General features: G+C 38.3%; 1 protein-coding gene across 1 annotated transcript in view; it reads right to left on the bottom strand.

Annotated features, from left to right (window-relative positions):
* Cwc27 (CWC27 spliceosome associated cyclophilin) overlaps window positions 1-20,961 on the bottom strand; it is a 178,772-nt gene that overhangs the window by 156,091 nt on the left and 1,720 nt on the right. The window contains exons 2-7 of the mRNA XM_006982703.4: window positions 15,392-15,488; window positions 11,989-12,101; window positions 8,811-8,954; window positions 7,302-7,400; window positions 6,654-6,757; window positions 4,736-4,805 (exon numbers count right to left, since the gene is read on the bottom strand). Of these exons, the coding sequence (XP_006982765.1) occupies window positions 4,736-4,805; window positions 6,654-6,757; window positions 7,302-7,400; window positions 8,811-8,954; window positions 11,989-12,101; window positions 15,392-15,488 (627 nt within the window). The remainder of the gene's footprint in view (window positions 1-4,735; window positions 4,806-6,653; window positions 6,758-7,301; window positions 7,401-8,810; window positions 8,955-11,988; window positions 12,102-15,391; window positions 15,489-20,961) is intronic.

Raw genomic sequence — 20,961 nt, 5'->3', positions numbered from 1 at the left:
GCTCTCCATACTGCTCAGACAAGATAACTGTGACCATACAGATCAAATCGTTCAGCTTTTTAAGACCAAGAATAAAATACCAATTACAACATAAAAGATATCACTCTAATTAAAGACACAACCTTCAATGGCATCTTTCAGGATTGTTTAATGTATCAAAGTATCTTTATTCAGAACCCTAGCAGGCATATCTTACTTTTATGTTACACAAAGAAAACCCGAAAGCGAGAGCTATCATTCAAGATCACCCAGTACCAGTGGGAAGTGAGGTCTCAATGCATTTGTATGATTTCCATGACACTGAATCTAAGCAACTGGTACTCTCCTGTTGATTCGGAGATGAACAGAATTTACCTTCAAGGAGCTCACAGCCCAGAACGTTATGCAGCCATTAAAGCAAAGAATATAGAGTGTAGGACTGGAATGATCTACTTAGAGTACAATCACAGGCTTCCTTTATAATAAAACAAAAAAGCTCCTTTGCAGAGAAACGCAGGGTAACGTGAACAGCAGACATTCGGTTAGACCCAGAACAGATCCACAAACACTGGAAAGACCGTTTAGAAAAGGTGGTGTTCTGGGTTGAAAATAAATCTCTCTCTAGCATCTAGATGTAGAACAGGACACTTCAAGCAGGAAGACTGCAGACAGAGACCCACATAGAGTCCCCACTGTGGTGACCCTGACAGTGCTCTGCTGCGGACTCCAGGAGAATTCAATGGGGATAGTTTTATCAAGCCTCTTATGAAAACTTCTGACTCCATGGGTCTGAGGGGAAAAATGTTTATCTCAAGTGAATTAATCTGAAATAAAGTTTAGGAAGAAGTGGGTTGGTGGAGAGTCAAGGAAGCCATGGCTATGACAACTTTCAGCTTCTCGAAGGTGACTCTGGTAGCCATGAATAGAAGGAAAAGAAGAAGGAGAGGGCAGCCCCATGGATAGAGGGCAGCAGCCCAGGCCAGAGATACAGAAGGCCTCCACAAGGGTAATAGCAAATTATAACAAAAGGGAAAAGAATGATTTCAAAAACTTCTTCAATGAAAGCTTGAGACTGGGGGCTGGAGAGATGGCTCAATGGTTAAGAACACTGGCTGTTCTTCCAAAGGACCCAGGTTCAATTCCCAACACCCACATAGCAGCTCAAAACTGACTGTAACTCCAGTTCCAGGAGATCTGACACCTCATACATGCAGGTGAAACACCAATGCATATAATATAAAAAATAAATTACTAAATACAAAAAAAAAAAAAAAAAAAAAACCACCGTGAGGTGATTGACAGAGCAGAGGGAAGTCAGAAGTGAAGCCCGAGTGCTTTGGAGGCACTGATATGAGGTAATAGGAAAGTCACAAAATGCAGGGTGGCAGGGGCGAGAGGTGCGGGAGATAAAGAACCCAGGCCAAGGGCTGAGAAACCAGAGAGCTCTGCAGAGAGGTAGACAACTGGGGGGAAAATGGGCATGCCAGGACATACAGGTACGTGGCAGGATGTTATCCCAGCAGCCCTCCCCTCCAGAACAAGGTCGGTGTGCGGGGCTACAGCAGCACAGCTTTGGGATGGTGATTCTCATTGAGAAAGAATGGCGGTTTGTAACCTCCCTGGCAGAGTGAAAGGCTTTATTCTTTCTCAGTGGTTGGGAGTTTCTCAGGTTCAGGAAAAAGGAAACCAGGGTTATCTTGATGGAATCCTTTCCCATTTCAGTCTTAGAGCAAGCACAAAGTAATTCTGGTATGTAAGTTCATAGTACACAGTAGAATTTAAGCATATTATTTTTTTTTTCCTTTGGAAACACAAAGCAGAAGGAAGACAAGCTTTGAACATTTAATTTTACCTAACAGAAAAATTTCAAACTAATTTTTTAGTCCACCTCAAAGTAATTATAAGCAAAACTTACTTTATTACCAAAAACATCATTTCAACAAAAATACAAGACAACTCCATCCTCCCATCTTCTTTCTCCAGGGTTGCTGGACCTTAGCAACCAAGCGCACTGAACACAGCCTTCCAGAAGCCACGCTGCCAGGGAAACTTCTCCAATGCATCACCAGTGGCGTGGCCTTGGAAGACTTCTGCACCACTCACAATCATCCCAGAGGCCCAAGAAACTATAAAGCCTGTACCCCCAGTTCTCATCCCACCATCTCCTAATTAGAAGTCCCCTGAGGCTGGGCGGTGGTGGACCACGCCTCTAATCCCAGCACTCGGATCTCTGTGAGTTCAAGGCCAGCCTGGGCTACAGAGTGAGTTCCAGGGAAGGCACCAAAGCAACACAGAGAAACCCTGTCTCAGAAAAACAAAAACAAAAACAAAAACAAACAAACAAGAAGAAGTCCCCTGAGTACTGACAGCTACAAAATAGAAATAATGGCTATACAGCATAGCTGTTAAAGGAATTACATAAAATAAACATTTCGTAAGTAGAGGGGATACGTGGTCATACTGCAGTGTGATTTGTCCTTTGATGACATAGACAAATATCAGAGAAAGGCATTCGTGGCTCAGCTTGAGCTCGGGGAGGAGGAGAGAGGCAGTGGGGATGGCAGTGAAGAAAACTCTTGCACAAACAAGAAGAACAGCAGAGGAAATGTAGAGAACGTGCCAGAAAAAAGAAAAGGGGGTGGGATACCATAAGAAAGGCAGAGTTACAGAGGAAGACTTGGTATCTTGTTTTGTTACAGGATTACATAGCTCAGGTTGGCCTCAAACTTGAAATCCTCCTGCCTCTGCCTTCCATGTGCTAGGACTACAGATATGCTATACTATGCCCTGCAGAATTTGACATCTGTAGATAACATCAACCAAGGAGAACTGGTAATTACCAGATCTAATAATTATGGTTTTGTCCATTCACAAATAAACCCCCAGAATCATGGCATGTAGCATCCTATACTTTTCATTCTGATGAGGTACAAATTTGAATCATCAACAACACAACACTAATCACTGGCATCTGCAGACGATAACTCCAACACTAATTCTTGATGCTTGTAACAGGAATATCTTCATTTAAAAATGAATTTACTTTTGAAATCTAATATACAAACATTTCCTAAAATGGCTCAGAATGAAATTTAAAAGGCAAAAGAAATATTCAGCATATCTCTGAGAATTTAATGTACTGGTTACAGGTAAATAGTAACTGATCTCATATTATTAAAATTGATACTATAAAAAGAAAGCAAAAATCAGGGACAAATTATCTTTTCTGCACACCCATTTTAATTTAGCTTTAAGGCAAGCATATAAAGAGAGTACTATTGTATTGCAGTTTCCTCTGATATTGAAACACACCATCCTGCAGGGAAGTTTCTTAAGACAGAAGGTAAACAACTCAAAATAGCTTCAGGAAGTCCCTGAAACCAACCAGATTCACTAGACCCCTGCCTCCCAAGAGAAAACAATGAAGACCACTGAGAATCACTCTCAGATGAACCAAGCTGCAAAGATGACTCTGGAACCAGACTAGCTGCCTGGAATAAGCAAAAAACAGCCAGACTGCCTGGAAGAGGTTTAGATTAACTGAGCCACTTGGAAGGGACACTCTGCTGAGTTGCCTGCTGGCTGTGCAGCATGCTCTGTGTTCCCAGCTTTGTGAGCTGTCACCCATGCTGAGACAGGCTTTGGTGATGCAGCTGTCTGAGTCATTTCTGCTCCTGTAAGTACCCTTAACCCATAAGTAACCCCAGTAAACTCAATGCTTCACCAAGACAGACTTTGGTGGTATCTATACTTTGGTCTATTTGAGCTCCCTATCTGGGGTGAGAGAGAGAGAGAAAGAGAGAGAAGCATCCCCCAGGAAAAATTCTGTTGCAAAGGTGTTGGCTCTGTGCTCAGCATGACCTCCCTGAACCATGCTCACTGCTGATGAAAGCACCAGGATGAAGAAGACAAGTACAGCAACCGTGTGCTTTTCAGTCTGTCTCACTGGTGGCGCCGGTGAGAAACAGGAGGCCATCCAAGCAAGGGAAGCAGAACTGGGTCAGGAAGCTTAATTAATTATTAATAAAGATGCTAGATCTAATCCTCAGGTCTCAGTGCTCACTCACTTCCAAGAAAGAAATGAAAAGCACAACATTTGGAACCAAAGGCCTCTAAAGGTGATTTTCTTTGGGTACAAATATCACAATCTGCTCCAAAAATAGGCAAAATACTGAAGATGTTCCAGATGATTTGTGATGAAACTAAAATTAAAGAAAGCCTCACTCAGAGGTCAATCCCAGCTGTAGTGTCTTACTAGGTGTGTGAACAACTGTAATTATAATCCATAGGCATTATTGTGAACCTTGTTTTCCTTATGAATAAATCTAATTATTTATATAAATAAGGTTCATAACAACATGTATCACAGAAGGCTGTGATAGAAATTAGTTGAGAATAACGAAAAAAACATATGGAAATAACATTAAAATGAATATTAAATAATTGAGTCATTGACTATTATGATAATCATTGTCAAATAGCAAAATAAAAGGCAAATATCAACTAAAATCTGAATCATAAAGTTGAGCCATTCAAAATACTTTAAAACTGTTTCAACTGACAGAGAAATGAAAGCAAAAGGTAAACAAATATGAACAATGTTTCTATGAGAGCAAATCAACACAGAATCTGTACAAGCGACTCTACACAGCAATACAATGACAATGTACACGTACTATGCAAGTGACAATCAACCACGCGCTCCAGGATGAGCAGGAGACACAGAAACACAAAGGCAGGGCAAGCAGGAGCCTACCTGACTGACTCGGTTCACTTCCTCCTCCTCCTCCTCAGCTTCTTCTCCGAAAGAGAGTAAGCTAAAGTTTCTATCAAAAGAAAGAAAAGAAAATTCAGGAGAAGAGTTAGACGAATTTCATACATGTCCCATTTTCAAGCAATAGCACAGGTTTCTAAGAAATACATTTCATTTGCACAGTATCACTTAGTCTTCAGCAGGAGTGTCCCAGCATCCACAGCTCTGGGCAAAGGGTTTGGCCTCAGAGTAACTACGTTCACCAAGTAACCTCAACTACTTCCCACAGATTCACCCCGGCTGGGTATTACCATAGTGCACCCAGTCACACATGACAGAAATAAGCTTTTGATAGTTATCAAAGCTGGAAGAAACCCCCAAGAGCACTACAGGTGAGTAATTAACCTAATTTAATACCCAACAAATATATCTTAATGTTTTAAAACTAAGAAACACAAAAAGTTGATGGGAAGAAAATATCTCAGGTCTTTCAAACTAAACAACAAAAACTCAGGTAAAATGAACTGTAAGTTATTACAGTGCTCTCAAGTTTCAGAAAAAAACAAAACTTTGACAGCAATGGAGTATTTTTTTATTTCTAATCTACATGTAAGCAATGATGACACATCATCTCTTGCTCTGAATGAAAGGAACGTTTTCAGTCATTGTTCTGAATGAAAACGAGGTAACAGACAACACACAGAGACCTCAGACTTGTCATCAGGCCAAATGGCAATACTGAAACAATGTATCCTAACACAGTGACAATGACCTTTCAGCAGCAATGAACTGGAGTAAGAAATCAATGGTGAGATCAAAGAAAATCAAACATACAGCGCTATAAAAAGTGACTTTGCCATAAGACACCTACTGTTCGTTAAAGTACCCGGCTCGTCTTTGACAGTATATTAGCACACTTTTTTTTTTTAATGTATTTACTTTGTGGGAACCCAGTATGTACTGATCACCTATACTGCAGGGTGCTTGTATATTCGCCCTCTCAGTTAACTTCCTAACAACCAGGTGTTGTGCTGAACATCACCTTCACTGTATTTGCCATGAGATGACCAAAGCTCAGAGATTAATACACTTTGCTTAAGAGCTGGGTGTGGCAGGCCCATACACAGAATTGTCTGAATCTAATACTGATAAGTAGGATGTTACAATTCAGCAAAATGGTAAGTTGAAATCCAATGTTTTTATTGAAAGTATTATTTTTAATGAAACAGAAAAAATATGGAAACAATATTGGCATAAACTTTATTAAAAATAAATTGCTATTTTAAGAAAATAGCTTTAAGAAAAACAGAATAATGAATAAAATGGTTTTGTTTAAAAATATTTATAAAGCCAGGTGGTGGTGGTGGTGGTGGTGGTGGTGCACACCTTTAATCCCAGCACTCGGGAGGCAGAGGCGGATCTCTGTGAGTTCGAGGCCAGCCTGGCCTACTAAGTGAGATCCAGGAAAGGTGCAAAGCTACAGAGAAACCCTGTCTCGAAAAAAAAAAAGAAATTATAAAAAGATTATTGTGAATAGCACCAAAGTAGATTAAATAAAGTATGCAATCCTATAACACACATTAAAAATATTCTTTATATTGTTCTTGCCTCCCCAAACTCTTTATACTAAGGATACATTAACTTACAAACGAGCAGATGTTTCTCAATAACTCAACTATGTAAACAGAGTAAATACTAAATATTTATTAACACATGTTATATAGCTACCTGCAATGATACATTTCTAGCTTAAGTTAAATAATGTCATTAAATGTGAGAAATGTTCACTTGTAACACACACACAATTCTGTTAACGCTCTGGTTCAAAATGACATTCCCCTTTTTAGTAAACAATGATTACAAAAACAAATTAAATAAATTAGTGTCACTATTAAAGTGAAGGAAAATCTACTATGATTACTTTGTGCCTTTGGGTTTCAATTTCTTGTTTTCCTCCTCTGGTTTCTCTTTTTTGGGCCTTTTAATTTCTCTTGGAATGATGTCATCAAAAGGATTAAACAAAACCTATGAAAAGAAGCATTTTAAAGATATTATTCCAGTTTAATTTTACAAAAAAATTAAAAACAATATCGACTGTACCGACATTCGTATCTAAATCTTCCCTCCATATACTTTATTAGAGCAGTGGTCCACAGGGTCCACAGTGCACTTCCAGTCACATGGCCTCAATGACCTTCCCAAAACAGTATGTTCTTTTCAAGTAAAAGACACTATCTGATACCTATTTTACAGAAGGAAAAACATAAGGAACCAACTCAGACATTTGGACTCCATATCAAATGCTCTTAAGGATTACCTCACTTCCTCAATAAAGAATAACTTAATTCAACTAAAATCCACTTCTTTGAGCAAAGAAACCTGATTCTTTTAACTTTTCATTATGGGTTGAGCTTTTCATTCTTTATATTATCAGCTAAAGTTTCAGATCGAATCCAAAGCCTTTAATTAAAACTGTATCAGAAACTGTTCTTAAATACGGTGTGTAGTATAACACTTTCGTCGAATGGTTTCAGTGTCTCTGAAATGGCACCTGACAGCATGCTCCTACCTCACAACTTTTGATTCGATGTGGATTGCGGGGTCTTTCATCATCATCGATATCTACCTCTGTCAGGCGCAGCATGTTGTATACTGTATCCCCTGTAACCTACCAAACAAAAACATAAAGCATGATCGCACACATCTCTATCCATCTTTTCAATAAACACAGGAATTCTGAAAAGATTTTAAATAAATACTGGACTTCTGAAAAAAGGTTTTAAATAATTAAAAGAGAATATTTGATTTTCACTGAGACTATGTACAATTAACAATGAAAGGAAAGCATGCTCACTTTAAGGCTAAAAAACACAGATGGGCTCAGTCTCTTAATAAGCCCTTACATGTTTCCAGTGTCTACTAATGTCAGTTATTAAAAATAAATATACAATGTCAACCTTCTTACTAAATGACAGTTCACTCAAATATCACAAACAAACTTGGACTTAAAGCAGCTTAAGCATTAACAGTATGATAAATATTTTGCAGGTTATTGCCTAATTTAATCTACACAAATACCCTAAAAATGAGAAGTAATACTATCTTCCTTGACAGAGGCTCAAAGAAGTTACCAAGCTGACTAAGAGCTTCTCCACTTACATGGCTCTTGTGCTGAGCCATGTAACAGCAATTGTAAAACACAGTGCAAGAGAGAAACTCAAGTCTCACCTTGTTAATAAAAAAAGCTAGAGGTAGGAAAAATCTGCGATTTCCAGAAAAGCCTGCGTTAGGAACACATCAAAAGAACATGACAGTACGTATTTCCTGACTCATGTCCTTAAAAATGAGCAACAATGTTACATTTTATGATCTGAGTATGACTCGAATTCCAAGGTTCAGTTGTCTAACTGTACTGAATTGTTTCCCTCCTCTTAGAGTCAAAGTCCACTTTTGCCTAGGATGTAAGGAAGCAATTCTTACTGAACCAGCAGAGGGGGCTAAAAAGCTAATAATGTCTACTATGTCTAAGAATTAAACACAGGGATATTCAGATGAGAAGGGAAGAGGATGAGAGAGAGATGCCTTCAGGATCCCTCTTTAAAGAAAACTGTTGAAAATTCTATGGGAAGATCATTCTGTCGTTTGTTGTTAAATGTCAGGAGGATTAAATAGATACCATTCAAAGTAATATTTCCAATAAAATTATAAATACTAATACAACTTCCACTTTAAACTTAAGGGAATTCATCACTGGTAACTTTAAACTATGAAATCGTTTTGGCTAAGTCTTTTTAAAAGTATAAACAACATTGGCTCAGTGGCCGTAAGCAGCTAATGCCACCACTGTGACAAGTAACACATGTAGGCCATGACAAATGACTGACCCGAAGCACCCAGAGTTCAGGTAGCCCTGGACAGTTCATCATAACAGGAACATACTCCATCATGTTTGAAAACAATAAGTAAATAAATGTAGCATTTTTGAAGGTACTTATTATATAAGTTAATTGTATGTATCATAGAAGCTTAAAGAACATACACCAAAACCAAACCATATAATTAACATACAGACACTAACCTTTCCAAAGATGGTGTGCTTATTGTTAAGTTCATCTGCTCGACCCAGGGTAAAGAAAAACTGGCTGCCATTATCATGTGGACCAGCATTTGCCATGGCAACCAGTCCTCTCCTATTAAAACGCAACCTCGAGTGAAATTCATCCTGCAAGAATGAAAGAGATTTAGTGACTGTTCTCAGTCATAAGACCCTTCATATTCAATCAGCTATGCAGCAGACCAGCGAGGCTCAGACAATTTCTAATCAAAAATGCTGAAGCTTTATTTAACTGATTTTGAAGTACAATCAAATCCAAATGTACTATCTGTTCAATGCTCTTCAACCTGAATTCAGCAGCTTGTGTCTCCTAAATATATTCAGCCCCCTTGCTGTTTTATGGAAGTCTTAGTACACAGAGGAAGGGTGCTCAAAGGGACTTGGTCTAAGTCCCATTTCCCTACTCAAGAAACCTATCTTTGAACACTGGGAAACTGCCAGCTAGTCTCCTTACATCTTGTTCCTCACCGTGTGAGGCAGTGGCTTTCTTCCTGTTTTGCGAGTCAGAGACTCCACCAAGTGTGTGTTAGTGTGACTTAACTGTGCTTTTACACGTCCTGAACTGTCTTAGTTGACTCTTCTCAAGGATGGCATGAGTCTCGTTTGGCAGATCGTAACAGTGCAAGACCACTGCTCCTTGGGTGTTTTCCTTGTTCTGAGAGCTACTTAGAATTGCCCCTCAGACTCCACTGAGATCATCTGTGACACACCCATCTCTATTATCAGTGCTTTTCAAGCATTAGAGGCTATTTTTCTTTAATACATTGTTCTTCAGAGCTGAACTCAGTCCATCTCACCAGGAACCAAAGAGCCTAACACCTTGACCTCTGACTTGATCAGCTTTCAGAAGGACTGTGAGTAGAACATCCCTGCTGTTTAAGTCCCCTGAGTCTGTGGTATTTCTATACCATGTGTCCTGGGCAGTTTTGTGTCAAGTTGACACAAACTAATGTCATCTGAGAGAAGGGAACCTCGATTAAGAATATACCTCCATAAGATTAGGCTGTAAGGCATTTTCTTGGTTGGTGGTTGATGGTAGAGGGCCCAGCCCACTGTGGGTGGTGTCACCCCTGGGCTGGTAGTCCTGGGTTCTATAAGAAAGCAAGCTGAGCAAGTCATGAGCAGCAAGCCAGTAAGCAGCACCCCTCCACGGCCTCTGCATCAGCTCCTGCCTCCAGATTCCTGCCCTGAGTGAGTTCCTGCCCTCACTGCTTTTAATGATGAACCGTTACACGAAACTCTGAGTGAAATAAACCCTTTCCTTCTCAAGTTGCTTTTGGTCATGGTATTTTACCACAGCAATAGAAACCCTAGCTAAAACACCAGTGTTTAAAGTGATCTATCTAGATGAACGAAGTTAGCAAAGTAATTGTAGTATTTTAAAATAACAAAGCAAAAATCTCTGAAAGGAAATGCCCACAGAGAAGTTAGGATAAATGATGGGATTAACAGGATACAGGAGTATTTCCTATAAAGTGGAGGTCCTAATATTATGAGATCTGATTAACAGTGATGGCTGAGAGATTTTAAAATACTATGTCCTACTTTCCAGGGCTGCTATCATCTGGAAAACAAAGTTTAAGGAAAAAAAAAAAAAGAAGTCCCACTGTTTTTCTCAACAATCACAATCATACTGTGGTACATGCCAGCAACCCTAGCACTCAGGAGGTTCAGGCACAGAGTCACAAATTTAAGGCCAATCTCTACTGTATTGCAATTCCAACCAAGGCAACATGGCAGGACCCTCAATAGAAACTTTTAAACAATTAAAAATCACATTGACCCGGAAAAAGATGAAAGGAATCTCCAGACACTCTTTCCCATTAGAATAAATACATAGTTTTCAAAAGATTCCCAATTTTAATTGGGACAGTTATTTTCTCAAAGAACCTAACATTGCTCTATAATTAGACTGATAACAAATACAATTTTTGCTGTATTTGAACCCATTATTGTTCCTAATTTCCTAAATAGTTTAACTTAACTCTTTTCCTTCTTAAGTTTATGCTGGCAGTCAAAAAATCACAGGCCAGGACTGGAGAAATGGCTCAGCAATTAAGAGCACTTGTTGCTCTTACAGAGGACTTGGATTCAATTCCCAGCACCCTCATGGTGGGTCACAGCCACCCATAACTCCAGTTTCAGGGATCCAATGCCTTTTTCTGACCTCTGCTGTCAGCAAACAACACATGATAAACATATAACATGTGGGCAAAACACTCATACATAAAATAAAATGAATAAATCTAATAAAAAATTTAAATTATATACCCATTTTTGATTAATATATCTTTTTAATAACATATTTGGCTCTTCCTTCTGCTCACTTTCTGACTGGCCATCATGCATGGCTTTGTGCTATAGAGTTCTTTTGTGTACAGTAAGTACATAATACACAGTAAGCTCCAGTGTGGGAGACTGGTCCCTCAAAACCTTTATATTAAAGTCTTAATCCCTGATGCAGCCATATCTGTGGCTCTGACAAGGTGGTGAAGGTTATAAACGTGAAAAAGTAAGATGAAGTCAAAGGTTTGGGCTCTCATTCTAACCCAATAGGGTTTGTGTCCTTATAAGAAAAGATCAAGACATCAGACCGGGCGTTTTCTTCCCTATACCTCTTCAAGGGAGGAAGAGGGATGGTTAGACACTGTGACTTGGACTTCCTAGCCTCCACAACTGAAAGAAAATAAATTATCATTTACCCCTGACAGTCTGTTGTAGCAGCCCAAACAGACTGCTGCAAATTCCATATAATATTTAAATCAAATTATTTTAATCTAAAATAGCACATGCAATGTTCTAAAAATTGGCTGCTGAATCAGACACAGCCAAACATCAGGAAATATGTCATATGGACTTCTTTCTGAATCCTGCTTCTTTCTGTCTCTGTCCCTCTCTGTCTCTGTCTCTGTCTGTCTCTCTCTCTCTCTCATTGCAATCTTTAGTTCTACCTTAACTTAATCTAGTACAAAAGCTTGCCATAAAATAAATCAGAAAGAATGGTAAGATAATATTTGCCCTTATCTTTGAATAATTCTAACTCCACTGATTTTGTATACTACATGAGACTTTTTCTTGTGGGACACTATCACTTTCGAAGAAGCATTCCAAGCTGACCTAGAATACAGTAAATTGATCTGACCTTGAAAGGGGCTCCATAGATGGACTCTCCACCAGTCCCGGTGCCTGTGGGATCCCCACCTTGGACTATGAAGCCAGGTACAACTCTGTGAAAAATGGTATTGTCGTAGTAGGCTGAAAAACAATTAATATATCAATTTCTAAAACTCAGTATGACTTTAGTTATCATAGTTAATATACAAACAGAGCCACAGATTTAATTTCCAGACTGGTAAGTATGCTTTTAGACCAAAACCTTTCCTTACTACTTCTTATAAAACATTCCATCTTCAAAACACTGTTATGTTTCAACAGAAAAAATGGTGCTTTAGTTTTTGTTTTATCTCCAGAATTTTCTCACAGTATGGATTACTGTTTTCAAAATAAAAACAAGAAGTTTAATACACATCAATGCTTTTCAACTGGAGGAGAGAGAGGAGCAGCAATTCTGCATCCCAGAGGACATTGATCAACATTTTGAAATACTTGGGTTATCACAACTGGGGAGTACTACTGGAATACAAGATGGCAAGTATACTGCTAAGATCCTAAAGTACGAGGGGTTGTTTCCACAACAAAGAATAACCCATCCCAAATGCCAGCAGTGCTGAGGCTGCGTAGCCTTGATAGAGAGGAATAGCTCATTTCTTGCTTCTTCTCTTCTCCTGAGAAAAAATTAACTAATACACAAAAATATAGAAACCAGAGATAAAAGTTATTAACTGATCACAGTTCTAGCACTGTCCATTGCAGTCTCCTCAAAAAAAAAGTTCAATAAATGAAACAAATAATATTATATATTTTAGTCCAATCAAATAGTCATTCACTTTGTTAAGTGATTTTCAGAATTCAGTATAGAATTAATAGAACTTAAATATATTCCTATATTATAAATATATTTCTAGTCACAAATATGCAGCAGAGATGAAATATGGTCTCCCATAGAATTTATTCTCTAAAACCAGAATCATGAAGGAAAAAGTTAATGTAGATAAAACAGAAGCATGGCACCCATTGAGTTATAGGGCATCCCCTGTGAAAATTGAAAATTAGCATCTTTTTTTCCTTCTTTAGTAACAGTTTTATACCATGTTTTAGACTGGGAGCTTTCAAAACTTATATTTATCTTTAGATGTTTCCCTAGCTATATAGCAAAGACCATAAAGTCCAAAGTTAAATCCGTAAACACACATCTTCAAGTTCTGCAAAGAATATGACCATCTTTCAACAAGAAAGCCTGTTACATTGAGGGTCACATGGGAGACTGAGCTCCCTCCCTCCCAGGTTTTCATTCATTCTCTTTTAATTCTGAAAACTACACATTGCTGCTGCTGTTGTATTGAAATGTACATTGCAAGGCCCAGAAACAGCCAAACTCCTTTGAATCATACACTCAAAGGATTAAATGGAGTTCTCTACATTAGTTTACACATTTTTTTTTTAAATAAGTGTATGTGTGTTTTGCCTGCATGTATGTCTATATGTCACATTAATGCCTGATGACCCTGAAGGCCAGAGAGCACATTGGCTCCCCTGGAAGTGGAGTTACAGACAGTTGTGAGCTGCCATGTAGGTGCTTAGAATTGAACCCAGGGCCTCTGGAAGAGGTAGCCAGTGTTCCTGACTGCTGAGCCATCTCTCCTGCCAGGAGTGTCTTTTTAAAATTAGTCTTCTCAGTTTTTAGTTAGCCTTCCCAACAAATAATTCCATTAAATTCTTGCCTGTTTCATTAAGAAAATTGCTTTGGTTATTTCTATAAATTTAAAAGTCTTTACCTCCATCTCCTGGTCTCCTTATAAGTGGGAGAATAATTCTTTTTTGATGCAAGTAAGCTTTGTCAGCACCCAGCTGGACCTCATGTTTATTTCATTGTCACATTCTATCCAGATACTTTCTGTTTCTTCATTCACCTGGTCCTGGGTTGCAATTTACCATTCATTTTTTCTAGTGTTTTTGTAATTTCACTCTCCTGTAAAATTTGAGCTTTTGACTTCTTTAAACTTATTACCAGAAGTCAGACTTCTCTGTCTCCCTTGTTTTTTAGCTTTGTTGACAGTTACCCGAGGCCTCTCTAACTAAACTACCTGTCTGATTTTACTTCCTTCCTGCCTGCCATAGCAATTATTAATAATGGTCTTTGCAGACATAGTTCCTTTGTCTCATCTGAGGGATTGGATTCTTTTATTATTCTTTCTCTAGTCTCCCCCCTGCAGTGTTTTATTTATCTAATTTCTATTTGGAGAGCTTTGACTATATCATACTACAGGATACTTTGGATTCTTAAATACCTTGTTTCTCACCCAAAACATTGTTTTCTGACACCATGATTAATACTGTCTCTAAAAATTAGTTATGACTGGAAGACAGTGATTTGCCACCACAGGAGTATTTAAAGTTGTATGTAATGTAGTCTAGAAGCCAACCAGAAACTGTAAAGAAAGTATGGACTGATACACAACTATCCATGAACAAAAAATACCCAAGTGAATATAAAATTTTGCCAAGTTTCTTACAAAGAAAAATCATCATGTTATGACTCAAGTTGATAACAAATCAGTGAATGCCAGGTGGTAAGCTTTGTGAAAAAACAGACTTGGAACAAAATAATAAAAATTATTTATAATTAAATGAAAACAGGATGAGAAACACACCAAAAAAAAAAAAAAAACCACACACAAAGGAGAGCTAGTATGAGGATGTGCAGAAGAGGAAAAGGAATGTTCGGGAAATGGAGAGAATGGCCGACCAAAGGCACATGATTAGTGGAATGGGAACTAATGGAGAGCTAGGGATAGGAAGACCAGATAGGAGGCAATTACAGTCATGGAGACCAAAGTCCAGGTCCTCTAGGGAAGAAGTTGAAATTTGGTCTAGCGGTAGCTAACAGAAGTTTCCAGGAGAGAAGACCATCACACCATCGGATAAAGTAAGCATGGGAAGGGAAGAAATGAAAAGGGTTCTGAAAATAATAGTCATTTGTCTAGAGACAACACAAGAGTGGAGAGGATAACAGAGAACAAGAGGCAGCTTAGGGAATGTCCATATTTGAAGAATGAAAGACGGAATGAGTGGCAGTTAGCAGAGGAGATCAACACCAGGCAGGACTGTGTCTGTTAACAGGAGAGCTGTTATCCCTGTAGTCCAGTTCCTTATACACTGCTCAACATCATATCGCTAACACCAGACCTCAATGTGAAAAACACATTGAAGCTTATTCTTTTCATTCTTTAAAAAAGCTCATCCATCCAGGGTTTTACTTAGAGAGTCTCCCTGTGTTGCCCAGACTAGTCTGAAACTAGAAATGTTTCTGCGTCAACCTCCCAAGTGCTGGAATTACAGGAGCAGGCCAGAATGCCCAACACACTGCCATTATCTGTAAACTAAGGTAAGTCCCTCCCCAGAATGACAATGAAGGCAATACTGACCTTCCAAACAGAGCTGAATGAAATTTCTGCATGCCTTTGGAGCTTCTTTTGACCACAACTCTATGTCAATATCTCCAGCTGTAGTTTTCAATAAAACCTATAGAAAGAACATGACATCATATTATTTATTTTGCTTGATAATTGGCTATACAACTTGCAATACTAATTAATGAGTTTTCAGTTTAAAAAAAAAAATTACAAACTCTGCTTGGGTTTTGTTGTTATACTGAACAAATATCAAATATTCATTATAGCCCAATCATCATTAGATGATTCAACACACCATTTTCAGAAAAAGCTAAGGATAAAAAAAAAAGAAAAAAAGCACCTACTTTTTCTAATCACAGAAAACAAACTTCATTCGTTTAAAAACCAAGAGTGCAAATTTATAACTGTTTCTCATCGCTTTATTTCCAATAAAATTGGTTAGCAAATTATGAAATTAAGAAGTTAATGAATCCATTGAATTATGACAGTATTAGACAATTTTGCAATCATTCATTTGAAATTATCCTAGAACTCTACTTTTATATTAAAATCATGCTAGCTCTAACTAGGAAAGAAATATTATTCTGTGCATGCATGTGTGCAGGTGCATATACACGTGTGTGCATGCAGAGGCCAGAGGTCAACATTGAGTGTCTTTCTCAAAAGCTCTTTACCTGAACTTTTGGATACAGCTCTTCTGCTGACCTAGAGCTCACCAATTCAACTAGACTGGCTTGGGAGCAAGTTGCAGGATCCACCTGTGTCTGCTTCCCCGACCCACTGGTCTGGGGTTTCAGATACATGCTGCCATGCCCAATTCTTCACAAGGATATTGGAAATCCGGACTCAGGTTCAGGTTCACACATCAAGCACTTTATTAACTGAGCTATCTCTCCAGCCCACTGATGTTTTGTTTTTTCAGCCAAAGTCTTAGAGCCTTGTAGTCCACACTGGCCTCAAACTCCCCTTAGACTCCCGATCTTCCTGCCTCTATCTCCCAAAGTACTTGGATGACAGGCGAATGTCACCATGCAGTGCTGGAGACTGAAGCCGGTGCCTGGTGAGGCTAGGACTCTACCAACTTAGCTAGAGTACTAGATATATATAGATATATATATATATATATAATGTTTTCGAGACAGGGTTTCTCTGTGTAGCCTTGGCTGTCCTGGAACTCTCTTTGTAGACCAGGCTGGCCTTGAATTCAGAGATCTGCCTGCCTCTGCCTCCCCAGTGCTGAAATTAAAGGCAAGCGACACCACACCCAACCCAAAGGATATTCTTAATCGAATACTAGTTGTGACTTGCTAAGATGGTTATGCCTTAAAAGTTATCATCTCTATAACAGGTAGTATATTTAGTAGTCTCCTTTTTAATGATTCATGGCAGCAGTTTCTCTTTGGTGGCATCAGCTGCTTTATAACAACCAGAACCTCTGTGAAGCCCAGATGATGAAACAGTTGATTCAACAATTGGCTCAATAACAACAAATAACCAAAAAGAATGTTAGTCCTAAGTTTGAACAGCGTGGCACAGCTGGAATCTAATTTCTCCAGCATCAATTTTTCTTTTCCACTCCAACTGTAGAAAAGTTGATTAGTATCAACAATCTGTGGCCACCACACAGAACGTTCTTGCAAAGAAACACTGCAGAATAACTAAAACTAACTAAACTGACTCTCATGAGGAGTCTGTATCAGGGACGGAAGTCACACTTTCCTTATTTTCTAAAACTTCTTTGCTTTGTCACCAGTACAGTTTTGGAAATGAGGGGAGTCTAAAAATCATTCAGGAAAGCCCTGTCCTTGAAGGATGCCCTAGAAGTTGTAAACTGAATGAGAAATCTTTTCAACAGTGAAGTAAGAAGAACATCTCACTCTACTCCCCTCCCCTATCATCTAGTAGATTTTTGCTACCACTCTGTTTCAGAAGCCTAGGGAATGCTGTAATAAATTATAGAACACTGATGAATGCATTACATCTTTGGGGGCCCTTTCTGGCAACACACAGCTCTTTTACAACTACTCTCCAGGAACTATGAAAGTGAGAGAAGTGAAAATATCTACATTATGGTAGATGTTTAGTGGTTTCCTTAACCCATAAAGAAGTATGTAAAAGCCAGGCATGGTAGCATGTGCCTTTAGCACTCAGGAGGCAGAGGCAGACAGATTTCTATGAGTTCTAGGCTAGCCTCTATGTAGCAAGCCCTAGGTCAGCCAAGGCCACATAATGAGATCCTATCTCAAAATTTTTCCCCTTTATTACTTTCTCTCTCTCTCTCTCTCTCTCTCTCTCTCTCTCTCTCTCTCTCTCTCTCTCTCTCTCTCTCTCTTTCTCTCTCTCTCTCTCTGATACAAACTGAAGTTGGATTACTCCTTCCTTCTCAGAATGAACCTGAAATGGCACTAATCACTCTTTCCCAACTTTCCATAAGTCCTGATGTATATTATGCCCTGACCAACTTCATTATAACTTGTATCTTTGAAATGAAGCACTATTGTTAGGGGGATCTAGACTTTTCTTCTAAGCCAAAATTCTTCTTAAAAATTTTGTGATGTTACAAAGACCATATTTTAAAATAGTTCTGATTTTATTTTGTAAAAAACATAGCAGAACATTAATAATATTTGAGATATAATCTACTTATCAATAATTTGACCCTGCTAAAGAGTTCACTAGCTTTCAGTACATTCACGAGTTTGGAAACCACTGCCACCATTTCCAAAACATTTCATTACCCTAAAGTGAAATGAAACCTTGACCCATTTTCCCATCCCTCTCTATTCCTCCTACCCTCACCCTTTGGCAACCACTGATTTTTTTTTTCTGTCTGTATGGACATTATCAACTGAACATTTTATACATATAAATGGAATCATACAAATGCGCCTTTTCATGTCCAATTTCTTTCACCAAATATATTTCTTTGAAATTAAAGACATCTGTCTTCCTGTTCTCTGTATTTCAGTTTAAAATGTTTTTAAAAGCTCAGTAGATCATAAACAATGGTTTTGTAATCTTACTGACAAATATTTCAAGACAGAACTAATATTTAATACAAAGTTCATTTGTAACAATAATAAATGGAAACATGTATTCCCAACAATCTCCATAAGTTCTAATTATTTAACAGACTTCCTATGCTTAAATGCTACCATTTTATTACAGTTTTCTTATATTTTTACAATGTATTTATTTTGTTTTATTTTGTTTGATACAGAGTCTCATTGGCACTTTCTCTGTGGACCAGACTGGCCTTGAACACACAGAGGTCCTTCTGCCTCTGCCTTCTGAGTGCTGATATTAAAAGTATGTAACACCACATTCAGCAAGTTTTTACATTTTTTGTTTGTTTTCAAGAAAGGGGTTCTTTTGTCCTGGCTGTCCTTGAACTTGCTTTGTAGATGAGAGTGACCCGTCACTCAAGAGATCATCCTGCCTCTGCCTCCCAAGCACTGGATTAAAGGTGTGTGCCACTACACCAGGCTAAATTTTTACATTATTAATGTTATCTTTAAAATGAAGTTTCTAAAGGCTGGCTTAGTTAATCTAGGTACCATATATCCATGTAACTAATCATTAAAAATTACACCATACTATTATAAAACTGACTGACAAGTACCTGAACTTTGTGTGTGTGTGTTTTAATGTGGGTACTGGGAATCAATTTATATATGCACACACATATACACGTAAGTTATATACATGTAATATATGTATTTTTATTAAACAAATAAGGAGAAGATAATACAAATAGATACATATTTTCTCCTAGTACCCCAAGAATAGTAGTCCAGGCCCTAAAGTACGCCCTCACTAGTTTAGTAACCACCTATGAAAATAAAGTAATTTTATATGTACATAAAGTAATTTTACTATGAAAATAAAGTAATTAAATAAAATAAACACATTACCCTACCCTCCATATGCTCTTGCAGCAAGATGCTCAACTTGAGTCTTCCACCTACTAGCTTGGACTACCTGGACATGACATCTACCAGTTCTCACCCAATTTCCTTCTATAAAAGCAGAGATACTGGCCCCAAGGGTTTGTTGTGAGGACAAAATGAGCTATTATACATACATTGCTAAGAACAGCCACACACAGATAAGTAATCAAGAAACACTTGCCATCACTATATTCTTTTTTTTTTTTTTTTTTTGCTGAGAACTTATATCTAGGGGGAAAAAGGTGTGGTTGAGACACACTGCACACCTTAAAACTTTCCACTGATAAACTACTACATTAATAATGGCTTTTTCCTCCTTCAGCCATGAAGGCATTCCGAAGTTACCTGGTATCACATCAACTTCTTCCTATGTGATCCATGCTTACTGAATAAGGGAAATTTTCCCACTAGAGAGCAGAGGCTCTAAACAAGCTACAGACTATGCTTTCTGTTCCCCTTCGATCTGTTTCTATTCAGAAGAAAAATAGTATTCATCATAATTTGTAAATATTTTTATTTACAATTATTTTATCAATGCACGGTTCATTTGACTGACTCAACAACAAAAGGGATGAGGATGGATTTTCTTCCAATGCATCCTTAAAACCTAACCTAAAACCTTGCATGTGTTTTGCAGGGGAAAAATGTTGTGCTGAGAAAATAGTTCAATGGGTAAATTGCTTGGCATACAAGCCTGAGGACCTGAGTTCAAATGCCCAGATCTCACGAAAAAACCAGATGCTGTAACATGTGTCTTTAATCCCAGTGCTCCTATAGTGAGCTGAGGAGCGGAGGTAAGAGACTCTCAGATGCTCACAGGCCAGATACTCAGCATTAAACAACAAAGAAAAGAGACAATGCCTCAAACTAGGTGGACTATGAGGACCATCTGTTGTAGGTTGTTTTTTCTCTTTTGGGGGGCCCGCCACCCAGTTCCCAAACAATTCACAAATGGAGGCTTATTCTTAATTACGAATGCCCAGCCTTAGCTTGGCTTGTTTCTCCCTAGCTTTCCTTAACTTAAATTAACCCATATGCCTTTTGTCTCTGGTCTTTTCCCGTTCTCTTACTTCTGTAAATCTCTTATTCCATGGCTTGCCATATAGCTGGGTGGCTAGCCCTTGGAGTCCTCCTTCTCTGGCTACTTCTTTTTTCCTCCAAGATTTCTCCTTCTATTTATCCTCTCTGTCTGCCAGGCCTGCCTATCCTTTCTTCTGCCTTGCTATTGACCGTTCAGTTCTTTATTAGGCCATCAGGTGTTTTAGACAGGCACAGTAAGACAGCTTCACAGAGTTAAACTAATACAACATACACAAAAGTAACACACCTTAAAATATTCCACAGCAACCATCATCTAAGGTTATACTATGAACCTTCACAAGTGTGCTATGGCATCTGCATGTATGTATGCTTAAACAAATGCATACATCTCATACATACATACACATACACAATTTTTAAAATACTGGTTAAATGAATGAGCTCCTGTTCAGAAGTGCTTTTACTCTAGGATCAGGTCAAATCATTCCTTAGAGTAAACAACCAGTCCCAGGACAGACAAGGACTCATATGAGACCCTGTTTTGTTTCTTTAAAAAAAAAAAAAAGTCCTTAGAGTATTAGAGTAGAAAAC

Source organism: Peromyscus maniculatus, chromosome 15, assembly GCF_049852395.1.
Source record: "Peromyscus maniculatus bairdii isolate BWxNUB_F1_BW_parent chromosome 15, HU_Pman_BW_mat_3.1, whole genome shotgun sequence".
In the NCBI taxonomy this organism is placed as follows: Eukaryota; Metazoa; Chordata; class Mammalia; order Rodentia; family Cricetidae; genus Peromyscus; species Peromyscus maniculatus.
This window is presented reverse-complemented; position numbering and strand designations above follow the sequence as displayed.